Genomic DNA, 14,675 nt, shown 5'->3' on the forward strand with positions numbered 1-14,675 from the left:
TTTTAAAATTTTACTAAGGATACAATTTCATTCTTAAATGTGAAAACCAAATATGAAATTTATTGATTTAAGAAGAAAACAAACATAAATTTTAAAAACAGAATACTAAAACAAAAAGTTGTCATTAACTTTCGTTTAACTTTTCAAAAATTTCCCTATTGGAGCCTCCGCTGCTTGTGAATGCATACACTTTTTATCAACAAGTTGAGAAAAAAAATCCAAATGTCAAATTTGCCTACACAGCTACACCAACAGAACTTTGTGCAGGCATCTTTCTTAGGCCTATTTTACTCATTGTATGCCTCACTTTCTCTGCATCTTTCCATCTTCCAACCGTAGCATAAATATTTGCAAGTAATATATAGTTTCCTGTATTTTCTGGTTCAAGCTCAAAAAGTCGCTCTGCTGCCGCCTCTCCTAGTTCGACATTCTGGTGTATCGAGCACGCACCAAGCAGAGCCCCCCAAATAGAATGGTTATGCTGGAATGGCATTGATTTGATCAAATCATATGCTTCATCCAATCGACCTGCACGGCCAAGAAGATCGACAACACAAGTGTAGTGATTGGGGCGAGGACTCGAAGGATGGTTTTCAATCATATACTTGAACAATGCCAAACCATCATCTACCAAGCCTCTGTGGCTGCAAGCATGTAAAACAGAAGTGAAAGTGATCTCATTTGGTTTCACTCCGGATTGAACCATCTGGTTGAAAAGTGATACTGCAGTCTCACCATGCCCATGCATTCCATAGCCAGCTATCACAACACTCCACACAATAATGTCCTTATCTTTGTTCGGAATTTCGTCGAAAATCTTATGAGCATAGTCTAAACTTCCACATTTTGAGTATATATCTATCAAACCAGTGATAACTTCAATTCTTGATATAAAGCCAGATCTCACCAAGTAAGAATGTAAATTCAGCACTTGCTTCAAATCTGCTAGAATGGCATAAGCTGGGATGACACTATTGAAAGTAGCCTGGTTTGCTTCCACTTCTTCCATGAGCATAGTTTTAAAGAGTCCCACTGCTTCTCTTGCACGTCCATTATGAATGAGCCCTGAGAGAAGTGCATTCCAAGGGACAGTTCTCTTCTTAGATGTCTTTGCAAACACTTGAAAGCTATAGCTCACAGCATTACATTTTGCGTACATGTCTATCAGAGCAGTAACCACAAGTACATCAGAGTCGAGTTTTTTCCTCATTACCCAAGCATGTAAGCTCTTTCCTTGCTTCAAACAACACAAGCTCGAGCAGGCAGAGAGAAGAGAAGCTAAAGTCACTGAGTTTGGCACTACTCCATCCAGCTGCATTGCCGGGCAAAGAGCCAATGCACTCCTGGCATTGCCATTGATGATATAGCCATTAATCATAGAAGTCCAAGTAATAACATCCTTCTCATTTGTCTCTGCGAAAACTTGTGATGCCTCATCCATACAACCACATCTCGAATACATATCCACAAGTGCATTCCTTACTTCAATCTTCTCTTGTAAATGGTTCTTTTCCACTAGTTTATGAACCTTACTTCCCAACTCCAAATCCTTCAAGTAACCACAAGATGGCAATACAGACACCATTGTGGCAGAATCAGGTTCAACTCTTGCATCCACCATGCGGTTAAAAACCACAAGAGCTTCCTCTGGCCGCCCATTTTGAAACCACCCACTGATCATCGTGTTCCAAGAAACCACACTCCGCTCTGGCATTACATCGAAAACCCGTCTCGCTAGCTCCATTTTCCCGCAGTTCATGTACATCGCTAGCAAGGAATTCTGCACAAACATGTTTGAAGAAAACCCAGATACTAAAGCACGTCCTTGAATCAAAACTCCAACCTTAAGCATTGACATCTCGCTACAAGCTTTGATAACCAATGGGAACGTATACTTATCCGGCCAGCACTTCCCCGAACAAATCATTGAATGGAACACGATAAGTGCATCAAAATGCAAGCCCTTATCCACATACATCTTAATTATAGCATTCCTTAAAAACAAACTTGGGTCAGACAAATCGTCGAACAGCTTGCGTGCAAGTGGGACGCACCCGCAAAACGCATAAGACACAGCGAGGTTTGATAGAAGATGGATGAAGTTGGGTGAGTGGAGAATGCCAGAAGTGATTGTGTGGGCATGAAGAATTTTGGTTTTGTTGAGAGAGCGAGTGACGGCATAGTGGCGGAGCAGTGAGTCGAAGCGGTGGACAATGGCGATTAGGGACTTTGATTTGGACAGTGCCTGCGATGGTCCATTCATTCATCAATTTGAAGAACAACGTTAATGGAGGAAATGCGTAGGCAACAACCACGCTCTTGTTGGAAAATTTTCTGTTGATCGCTGTGGATTTTGGAGCCGTGCTTTGTCTTTGCTATGTTGGAGTTTGACAATCTTCTATTAAAACATACTTTTTGTCGTCCTCAAAAATAGTCATTTGGATGAACAATTTACTCTCCCCATTTCATAATCGTATTAATCAAACCTTAATTGTCCATGCATTTATTCTAACAATCTATTTTGTAAAATTTACTTTGGAAGAAGTCACGCACATTTAAAAATAAGGATTGTTTACGTAGGTAGCCATCAAGCCATAAATATTAAAATTTATAGAACAAGGAAAAGGTATTTACAAATTTAGGCCCAAATGTCTAAAAAAACTAAAAAGGACATCCACGTTTGGCCCATTTTCAAGAGAAGCCTATTTCTTGCTTTGAAACCGTTCGACTATTTCAAAGACTAACCATGCAATCACTGATAGTCGTCCTTTGGAGCCATGTGACTGTTCTTCTTCCTTTCGATTTCACTCCAAATTTCAAAATGTACGTCTCCTCTTCTTTGGCTCTTCTTCTTCGATTCTTCTTCCAAAATCATCTGTCTCACTGATTTAGGGCAAAATCAGTTTTGGTACTAGTGATTTCGATTCTTTGGCCATCATCGATTATTGTCGATTTCTCTTCAAAATCCTAAAATCAGCGTGAGTAGTGTACCTTTTGAGTTTTGAGCAAATGCTGAAAAACCGGTTCCTACTGCTCGACCTTCTTCACTTCTTTCTTCAATTATAACTTAATTTTAACACTAATGACTCCAAATAAATTACAGACTCTTGAGCACACATATAAGCTCATCAAACAAGAGCCAATTACAAATTTAATCAAGAGATCAAAGAGAAATTAAATGCCAAAACTCAGAAAACCATATAAGTGCACCATTTTCATATATCTCATGAAAAAATACCTACCACACCAAAATTAAACCAAATTGAATGCTTAAGTGATGCTCTGATACCAATTGTAGGAGTATATTAGCATGCAGCGGAAGTAACAAAGATCAATAAGCATTCTAATTCATTAATTTTGGCGGTAGATAAAGTATGCTCATATAATAATAAAAGGGTTTCAAGTTATACCTTTGTAGAACCTAATGAATCACGAATTTAGTTACAAATCTTCTTGTGAACCACCTTAAGGTCGTCCTTACTATTCTCTTGGAGCCTTAGATTGAGTTATGGAATTCAAAATAAGCTTGAATAGAAGGAATTTGGAGAAGAAGCTCACTGTAGATACTTGAAGAACACCTTCTTCAACTTCTTGAGTTTCTCAATAAAACTTCAACAAGTACAAACAATTTGCATGATCATCGAATTCCACTTCAATATTCTCTATTTATTGCAAGACATTCATGGAAAGAAGAAGGTTGCATGAAGAACACATAATGCTTGGAAGATTGAAGCAAGAATAAGGTGGATTTTGAGTGAGCCCCTTGTTGACGAAAGAGGAAGTCTCCCACTTTTCATTTTCCAATCTTTTTCAATTTGTGTTTTATCAATTGATTTCTAAAATAAATTTAGTTTCAAAATTAAAAATTTTATTAATTTTACAAATTAATTTTCTAATAAAATTAATTAATTAAAAATTTTAATTAATTCTAATTAATTTAATATCAAATATTATATTAATTTTACACAAATTCCACCGTCATGAATCTTTATTCATGAATTCAAAATTTAAATCATATTTAAATATTAATAATTCTCCAATACCGTTTAATTTCAAAATTAAACATGTAATTATAACTCATATAATTACTAATTCCCTTAATTCTAATTTAAACATTTCAAATTAACTTATCACGCTACTCTAAGGCTAATCCATTTACGAGCTAGTAGGGGACCTCGTGGACCTGCAGATCATGAGATCCAACGATCTGAGATTAATTGGTTAAACTCCTTATACCGAATTAACCCCCATTCATTAACTAATGGGCCATTCCACTAAAGTCCATAGTTGCACTCCCTTCACTGTAGATATATTATGTCCACTCGATATAATCATGATTAGTAAGTTAATCCTTCACATGTTGTTCATAATAACAGTTGGGTCAAATGTTTGTTCTCTAATAAACAATTGGTTTGTGATCCAATCAACAAACTGAGTCCCTCTCGGGCCAATAAGAGGGTGAGGCCCCTTGCTCAAGACCCGAAGTCAGCACTTAATGGAACAATCTCTCTACTATCACTGAAAGCGGGTAGGAGTGAATTTCATCTTGCACCCTATGTCCCCAGCTATCTACCCAGTCTTACCCTTGAAATAGAGGTTTATTGAGCCGACGTTGTTGAGCCAACTCTCACCTATGCAAATCCAAGAATAATCCTGAATAAAAAGGAGTTCATAGTTAGCTTAGGATTATGGTTAAGTTACCTAGGTCATCGCTTTGAAATAGTTAGTCTTAAACAGTAAATAACGTTATAAAGTAAGAGTGATTGATTTCATGGTCCGATCGTGTACAAACTCATTGCATAGGATGCCCCCACTCCTCATGTCATAACATGTACGAATTAGGATCACATCGTCTGTAGCACTTTACAACTCCTTGTAACAACTACAGAGTGGGTCACATCCAATAGTGTTACCAGAATAAGGCACCCAACCTCATTCATATACTATAGATCATTTTGACTATTTACTTGAACCTGATCCACGTTTATGTCTCCACATAAAGTTCAAGTACTCATGTAATAGTCATGGATCTTTTAGTTTATTGGATTTATTTCTAAAACGAAATAAGCAATTCATATATTCAATAACAACTTATTGAATTTTCAGAATAAGTTTTATTGTTTACAAACCACAAGTTTTAGGACATAACACCCAACAAATACATCCTCTCGCTTTGTTTTATTTGGTTAATATTAGGTGATTATTTTCATATATTGAGTGTTTCACAAATTTTATTCCACATTTTGATCCTTGTGATGGCTTTTCTTTCTGGGCAAAAGTTGATTATGGGATGTTCTTTGTACCATTTTGATGCTAATTTAGTTTGCAATTAATCATAACTATGTTTTTTTATGTATGTTGTTCTTGCCAATTGTTGACAGTATGCCATTCTAGGCTTTCTGGTATTTAGTATATTGCATGCAAACTGGAAAAACATGATAGCAACATAAGTGATAGTCTTATACATTGATAACAATGTTGAAGGATATCACTAATAGATTTATCACTGAAGTCTACTATCTCTATTTCCTACCTAAAGTTTGTTTATGGATTTATCTCTCTTTCCTATAGTATCAAGGTAATAAGTATGCCTTCTATACTACAACTTGATATTGTTAGATGGATATCAATAGCAATTCATTTATTGTAAAGATTTTGATATTCATTCGTTGATAGTTTAGTTAGGGTTATCAACTGGTACTACTGATAGCATCTATAATTAATTGTTGGGTTTTATGTTCTAAAACTCGCATTTTGTAAAAATAAACATATTCTATTATCAATATAGATGTTATTTAACATTTGTTCAATAAAGATATTGAATCTATTAATTGCATTCATAAAGTCTAAATCCAATAAACTAAGATCCATGGCTATTATATAAATGAAGGAACTTTTAATCAAGAGTATCCATGAGCGAATGTGGATCTTTTCGATTTCATTGTGGCAGAATTACCACACATACATTCTAACAAACAGATATCATTGTAACACTAATTATTGACATGCTTGAACAATTAAAATACAAAAGACTGAGTAAACGTACCAGTTGAAGGACAATCTTCACTCGAACTCAGTCCAGCAGAAGCAAACTCCTCTACGCTCCTTATTGCCCAACAAACAGTCGCCTACACGAATGGCAGCGCACGAACCAACAACAACCGAGGACAACACCACCACTCAAAGCCCTCGGTATTCTCGGAGTGAGAATCCAAAGGGTGGACTTTGATGGAATTGGTAGAGGGAGGAGAAAGAAACGATTGTGTAGTACAAACAACCAAGTGGGAGATAGTAGATGACTATCATATAGTAGGGTGCTTGTCATTTAGGAAAAGGTACACGGTCGTGTAGGTTTTGCTAAGCGATCGTTTAAAAAATAGTAAGCGATCGTTTAGGTCTGCACGACGCGCTAAGCGATCGTTTAGAAATCGCGGGCGATCGTTTAGTGCGCGGGTGTGCGATCATTTAGGACGATGAGCGCTATCGTATAGGCTCTCAACACTAAGCGATCATAACGTTTTCACATGGTGAGCGAATTTTCTTGCGTCTTTTACAAAATGAAAACAATTTTCATTTTATTCTTCAGTTACACTAATCAAATTAGATCTTCCTACTTTCGCACAATTTCGGAGAAATTTTCAGCCAATTATCTCATAACCGCCTAATTAATTAAATAATGAATATAATAATATTATATTCTTAACCTATAGTTTGATATCATATATCTACTATAGTAATTTAACTGAGGATTTCCATGAGCAACGGAATAGATCATTCCAAATTATAGTCATGTATGAATATTACAAATTACAATCGTACACAGAAACAAAATGGTTATGCATTCATTACAGAAATTACAACATGATAACTACAAATGAACAAGGAAAATGCTATGAATATTTGTAGACTCGTCTCCATGCTTCTTGCTCATGAACGCTCGAATGCAGTAACCTCGAATGCTCAAACAACACGATCGCTCTGCAGCACGAACACCATGCACCCGATCTCAGCGATCACCTCGGTCACGAACATCTCAACAACATGAACAAGCTCCACAGAACCTCGACGGCGTCGAGTTGAGTATGACACCACCAAAAAGGTTACCTTGGTATTCTTGGTGTGAGAATCTAGAAGGTGGGCTCTGTGTGGACTTGGATTAAGGTAGAAGATGGAGAAAACAACAACCGTGTACACGATTGGGCAAGTGGGAGATGGTTGAAACCTATCATATAGGTCGATGCCCAATCGTTTAGCAAAAGCTAAGCGATCATTTAGCATAATATTTGTCGCCTACAAAAACTACACGATCGTCTACCTTTTGTTAAGCTATCATTTAGTAAATCCGTATTTACTTGACAAGCTCGGTGAGATTCTTTTTCTGAGAGAGAAATGTCAAAAACACTTTTCCAAAACTTATTACAAAACTTACTAAAATTAGGAAAACAATTTTCCTGTTATCTCACAGTTACCATGAACCACCAATAACCTCACACTCAATTGGTTATTAGAGAAAAAGATTTAATTATCTAGTAATTAATATTATTATAAATATAAATGATAACCAACTTATCATACTATATTTATAAACTAGAGTTTTAATATTTCATCTCATGAAACATAAACCATAGTTCTTTTTCTATTCCATGGTACTTAATGTAAATCTCATTTACATTAATCCTCCACTAGATGTATCATTATTGGGGTTGATGCCCTAAAGTCTTGTGTCCTGTAATTTGTAAATAGTTTGTACAAACGCTTGTGTTGTATAATATATAATATTTACTTCACATTTTGATTTTGCTCAATTGTGTGTTTTATTTGCTTTACCACAAACCAATAAACATAAAATCACTGGTTATCTATATGTAACTCAAGCATGTATGTGGTGACATACAAGTGGATCATGCCTTAAGTGATAACCAAAATGGTTTGTAGTATATGGATATAGGAGGAAAACCTTATCCTGGTAACGCTATGGATGCGGCCTGCTTTGTGGAATGGTCATTCCTTCCCCAAAGCAGGGGCAAGTAGATAGATAGCTCTCTTAAGGGTTGATTCTGGCTCCACACAACTTCTCTTGGCCTGGAGGTGTTCACACATAGTTGGAGTATGTTGTATTATTCATTAGAGGAATCAGTGGCACTTAAGGAGTGAGATGTAACTACAAGGGCAAAACAGTAAATTGGCCCAACTGTACTTATGAGCATCTGTGAAGGGTCATTGTACTCATGATTGGTTACGATGGACACAGAAATATATCTGTGGTAAGAAGAGTTCAACTGTTGGTCTTTAGTGGATTGTCTGGTAGTTAACGGATGGTGGATTTCGTGGCTAGAGAGTTTAGTCAGCTATTCACGTACCGTTGGAGCTTCGAGCCACAGGTCCATTAGATCCCCTGGGTAGCTTGGATAAATGTCGAGAACCAGTTATTGGGTCAGTTTGAAATGTTCAATTGACAAGAGGACATTCGGTATATTGATATAATTGAACTGGTTAATTATATATGATATAATTGGCTAAATGTATAAGATACATTATTTTAAGGAAATTAAACATAAATATGATTTATATCAAGTGGATGAGAAATTACTATAGTAGATATGTGATATCAAACTATAGGGTAAAAATAGAATATGATTATATTCATTAATTGTTAAATTGGTTAACTTATGAGATAATTGGCCGTATTATTCTCCTCGATCGTGCGTTAGTGGGAGCAGCCGCATTCAGTAATGGTAATCGATGAATAAAATGAAAAAATATTTTCATTTGGCAAAAGGTTGAAAATTCACAATCTGTGTCGAAACGTAAATGATCGCCTAGCTTGAGAGTTTATACGATAGTATCTCATCGTCTAAACAATCGCACACTACCGTCTAAACGATCGCACGTCTTTCCTAAACGATCGCTTAGCTTTTCTAAATGATCGCATAGCATGCCATGTTTTCTAAATGATTGTCTACCTTCTATTAAAACAATTGTTTAGTAAAACCTAGACGATCGTGTAGCTTCATCTAAACGATAAGCATCCCTGCTATACGATAGCTCTTTCTCTTCCACTTGCTTATCGTCTACACGATCTGTCTTTTCTCCTACCTTTACCAAATTCACCTAAGACTACACTTTGGATTCTCACTCCAAGAATACCAAGGGCTCCAACTAGTGGTTGTCGTCCCCGCTGTTTACTTGTTCATGCTTGTTCGAGTTGTTGTCGTTCGTGTAGATGATCGTGCTGTCGTAACTGACTGATTTGCTGGGCGATAGAGTTCGCGTAGAGGTTTCTCTCGTACTTTTGAGTTCGGCGTTTTGAGAGAAGTCTTCAACTGGTATGAGAACTTTTTCCCTTGTATTTTATTTATCGAGGCATGCCGTCAATTATTGTTATTTGCATAACTATCTGTTGGAATGTATTTGTTGTATTTTGGTCACATGTAATCGAAAAGATCCGAACGCGCTCATAGATACTCTTCGTTAAGAGTTTCTTCATCTCATACATCATACTGATTATATCATATATAATCAAAAATACCTCTTGTCATTTGAACATTTGAAATCAACACAAGAAACTGATCCTTCAACTGAATCCATTGAGCTACCAAGGGGACCTTATGGACTTGTAACTCGAAGCTCCAACGGTACGTGAATAACTGACTAAACTCTTTAGTCATGGAATCCACCATCTGTTAACTGCTAGGCACTCCACTAAAGACCGACAGTTGAACTCTCCTTACCACAGATATATTATATGTCCATCTTAACCAATCAGCAGTGTGACAACCCTTCTTAGATTGCTTGTAAGTACAGCTGGGTCAATAACCGTTATGCCCCTGTAGTTACATCTAACTTCTTAAGTACCACTGATCCCTCTAATGAACATAAGTCATAGTCCTACTATGACTGAGTCCTCTCTTCCAAAGAGAAGTTGTGGGCACTATGTTCAAGCCCCAGAATCAGCCCTTAAGGGAGTAATCTCTCTACTTATCCCTGCTTTGGAAAAGAAGTGAATTCCATCTTGTGGATTGAGTTCCCAGCTCCCAGATCAGACAAGCCCCTAAAAAGGTAAGCATGTTGAGTTGGCAATCTGGCCACTCTCACCCATACTAATCAAAGAAGCGCACTCAAAGGCAGGAGTTCCCAAAACACTAAGGATTGAGGTCGTGTCACCTATGGTCGTTTAAGTGAGATGTAAGTGTTTAGTATCAACGGTGTTATATATAGAGTCTATCATCTCGTGGTCCAGGTATTATACAAACTCTTTGTAATAGGACACCCCTGCTCGCACGTCTCCATATGAATGGTTAGGATCTACCATCTATAGTAGTTTATAATACTTACAAACCTTTACAGAGTGGGTCGTATCCGTAGTGTCACCAGGATCAGGTATCCTCACCTTAATCCTTATACTACAGACCTATTTAAGTTATCAGTTATCACTTAAGGCATGATCCACTTGTATATCACATATACATGCTTTAGTTCACATAAGATAACCAATGAGCTTTGTTTATTGGATATGAGTAAATGCCATAATTAAATAACAATTATTTTATTCATCAAACAATGTGTATCTTTACAAAACAAGGAGACTCCGGGAGAATTAGGATACCAGTCCCAACACTTAGGATACATGTCCTTAGACAAAGTGACTCCATGCCTGAATGGCAGTAGGCCCCTCTTGGAGTTCTGCATCGAGTACTTGAGCAACATTTTGTCAATGTACGATGACTGAGACAGTGCTAGGACTTTATTCTTATGATCCCGAAAGATTTGTATACCCAGAACAAACTGAGCCTCTCCCAAATCTTTCATTTAGAATTGGGTCGCTAGCCAGTTCTTAACTGCAGTCAGTAGACATACATCATTCCCAATGAGTAATGTATCGTCTACATACAACACTAAGAATACTACTGAAGCGTTGATGATCTTCTTGTAGACACAAGGTTCATCAATGTTTTGGTCAAAGCCATACGACTTGAATGCAGTATCAAATCGTATGTTCCAATATCTAGACGCTTGTTTCAGCCCATAAATGGACCGATTCAGCTTGAAAACCTTTTACTCTTGACCTTTGGCTATGAATCCCTCGGGTTGCACCATGTAAATGATCTCCTCAGATTTCCATTCAGAAAGGTCGTCTTGACGTCCATTTTCCAGATCTCATAATTATAATAAATTGCAATGGACAGGAGGATGCAGATCGACTTTAACATGGCAACTGGCGAGAAAGTCTCCTCATAGTCGACTCCCTCTACCTGGGTATAACCCTTTTCCATAAGTCGAGCCTTGAAGGTCTGCACCTTCCCATTAGCACCCCATTTGTGCTTGTAGATCCATTTACAACCTATAGGTCTTACCCCATCAAGCTGATCTACAAGATCCCATACTGAGTTGAAGTACATCAACTCCATCTCGAGATCTATGGCCTTGACCCATTCATCCCAGTCTACATCCTTCATTGCCTTCTGATAAGACAACGGATCCTCAACGTCCCCATCTGCTACCATAGTAAGGATTTCCATGAAACCCAGATAACGAACGGGTGGGTTCGCAACCATCCCACTGCGTCGAGGTTCCCTCAACTCTTGAAGTGGAACCAACCTACTAGATGAACTACGTTCAACAACTCTTGCTGATGAAGGAGGCTCTTCAACAACTCTTGTTGAAGTTTCAGTAGTTTCATTGAAAAGCTCACACAACACGACTTAACTTCGTGAACTGTGCTCCCTAATATGATCCTCCTCCAGGAAAGTAGCATTCGTGGAAACAAACACCCTATTTTCTGACGGATCATAAAAATAACCCCCTCGTGTACCTTTGGGGTAGCCTATAAAGAGGCATAATCTCAACCGTGGTTCCACTTGGGATTTTCCTCAAACACATGTGTAGGGCAACCCCAAATGCAGAAGTGACGTATACTAGCTTTACGCCCGTTCCACAACTCTAGAAGTGTTTTCACAATACTCTTGGAAGGAACACAGTTGAGTATGTATACCGCAGTCTCCATTGTGAAACCCCAAAATAAGTCCAGTAAGGAAGCACTTATCATCGAATGAAACATATGCAACAAGGTTCTATTTTTCCACTCCTCTACACCATTCTACGGAGGTGTATCCGGCATTGAGAGTTGGAAAATGATTCCATGTTCTATCAAATAGTCCTGGAATGCCGAGTCCAAAAACTCTCCACATCGATCCGATCGAAGTGTTTTATCCGTCTATCCAAAGCGTTTTCAACTTCAGCCTTGAACTCTTTGAACTTTTCAAAGGATTCAGACTTCCATTGCATAAGATAAACATACCAATACCTAGAGTAATCATCAGTAAAACTGATAAAATACTCATAGCCACCTCAATCTCGCACATTCATAGGACCACAAAGGTCAAAATGTACTAACTTAAGAGGCTCTTTGGCTTGATAACCTTTTCCAGTAAAAGGTCTTTTAGTCATCTTACCCTTAAGGCAAGATTCGCATGCCGGTAAATAATTTCTTCTAACTCACTTAGAAGTCCATTCTTCACCAATCTCTCAATCCTATTGAGATTCATGTGCCCTAATCGAATGTGCCAAAGTTGGGCATTTTCTTTTGCAAAAATTTGTTGACGTTTAGATTGAGTTACGACTGTTTTAAACAACTCTTTGTTATGGAGGGAATTTATGGCTAACAGTCTTAACACATATCAGTTACTTTCCAGATACGCTGTACAAATATTAACAACATCTTTATGAATAAATGTTTTATCCACATTAAATGAAATAGTGTATTTACATTGCAACAAGCACTTTACAGAAATAAGGTTCCTCTTAAGTTCAGGAAAAATATATACATCATTTAAAACAAGAAACCTATTATGTAAAGATAACTAGATCCCTCCCACTGCCACAGCTGAGACACGTGCCCGCTGCCTACTCCCATCGTCATCTCACCAACCTTCAGTTGTCGCCAGGATCTAATCCCCTAAAAAGAAGAACAAACGTGATTAGTGGCGCCCGAATCTATTATCTAAGCAGAATCATCATTATCTACTAAACAAGTTTCAAGTACAAGTAAATCATATTTACCTTTATCTGCCTTGGCGGCCTTCCTTTCCTTCAGCCAGCGAGGACAGTTCCTTTTCTAGTGTCCATCCTGGTTGTAGTGGAAACATTTTCCCTTTTCAACTGGCGGCGGACGCCTTCTTGGGGCGACAGGTGGCAGATTAGCAGGCGCCTTCTCTTTTCCCTTACCACCTTTCTTTTTCTTCCCCTTTGCAGAGTTAGAAATAGAAAGTGTAGACTTCGTTCTTGAGGTCGAACCTCTATGGAATGTCCTGGAAAATGAAGCAATATTTTCCTCAACCTTCTTCCTTCCTTACTTTTCAGTAAAGATTGGTAGGTCTGCAACTCGTTGAGGAGAGTCGTAAGGGTGTATTTCACTTTGTTAAGAATCACATTACTAACAAAGTGCAGGAAGCTCTCTGATAAAGAATGCAGGATTATGCTAACCTGGCTACCCTCATCGATAGTAGACCCATTCAACTCCGCCACATTGAAGTGGACCATCATGTTAAGCACATGTTCACGAACAGAGGTGTTTTCTTCCATTTTGGAGTTGAATATATACTTTAGGGCCTCGTGCTTGAGCTGTTCAGATGGTTGTTCAAACATCCCCCACAGGGACTCCATGATCTCACACGCTGAGACTATGGGCTCATGCTTCTTGGCTAAGACGTCATTAAGACTTGCCAAGATATAGGCTCGGGCCTTCTCATTCACCCTTGTCCCTGTCTCTTATACACATCTAGATGTGTATAAGAGACAGGATACAAACATCCCCCACAGGGACTCCATGATCTCACGCGCTGAGACTATGGGCTCATGCTTCTTGGCTAAGACGTCATTAAGACTTGCCAAGATATAGGCTCGGGCCTTCTCATTTGCCCGTGTCCATCGCTCGTATGCCTCCCAAACATTTCGAGCGGCATTTGAAGCTGGAATAGGAGGACAGGCCTTCGTAAGAGCAAACATGTGATTCTCGATGATTAGTATCGTCGTGATTATGTGTTTCTATGTCGAAAAATTATCACCAGTTAATTTCTCGACACTAAGCAAAGCTAAAGTGGATGTGGCCATTTTTAAAACTTGTTGCTGAAAAACGAACAAAACTTTTATTAAATTTTGCTAAACCACATTTTAACCAATTAATTTTGCAAAATAGTTTCAAGTACCCTAAGTGTTAGACTTCTATTTCGCAATGATGCCCCAGCGAGGCAGGACAAACGTCACCCGTGGGGTGATCAGATGCCCCTTCATTGGGATGAGACCTTCTCAACCACTAGGCAAAACCAACTCTTGGAATTGATCCTAACAACCACCATTTATTTGGTCAAGAACTGTTAACCTTTAACAATTCCGCATAAGTGTGACCCCTTGCTTTCGGTGCCAGAGTCTCACCCTAATGAACCTACCTTAGGGAAGAAGCAGATTAGGACAAGAGACTAAGTAACTTTATTCTCTTACAAGAGATCAAATAAAGAAATGCGCAAAACCTCCATCCTATAGGGGGACACTCCTAGGGTGCCTCGAGGCGATGCGCAGTAACTTTATTCAATCCAACGAGGGAGACTGTGGGATATGCTGTCGCACTTTCCACTCCCACTTACTACGAACACTCCCTCCATCCACCTTGATAATGACCT

General features: G+C 38.3%; 1 protein-coding gene across 1 annotated transcript; it reads right to left on the reverse strand.

Annotated features, from left to right (window-relative positions):
• Positions 1-104: 104 nt before the first annotated feature.
• LOC120091843 (pentatricopeptide repeat-containing protein At5g39350) lies at positions 105-2,556 on the reverse strand. Its single transcript, XM_039049991.1, has one exon. The coding sequence runs from the start codon at positions 2,261-2,263 to the stop codon at positions 236-238; it is 2,028 nt and encodes a 675-aa protein (XP_038905919.1). The 5' UTR covers positions 2,264-2,556; the 3' UTR covers positions 105-235.
• Positions 2,557-14,675: the final 12,119 nt, after the last annotated feature.

This window comes from Benincasa hispida, chromosome 1, assembly GCF_009727055.1.
Source record: "Benincasa hispida cultivar B227 chromosome 1, ASM972705v1, whole genome shotgun sequence".
NCBI classification, from domain to species: Eukaryota; Viridiplantae; Streptophyta; class Magnoliopsida; order Cucurbitales; family Cucurbitaceae; genus Benincasa; species Benincasa hispida.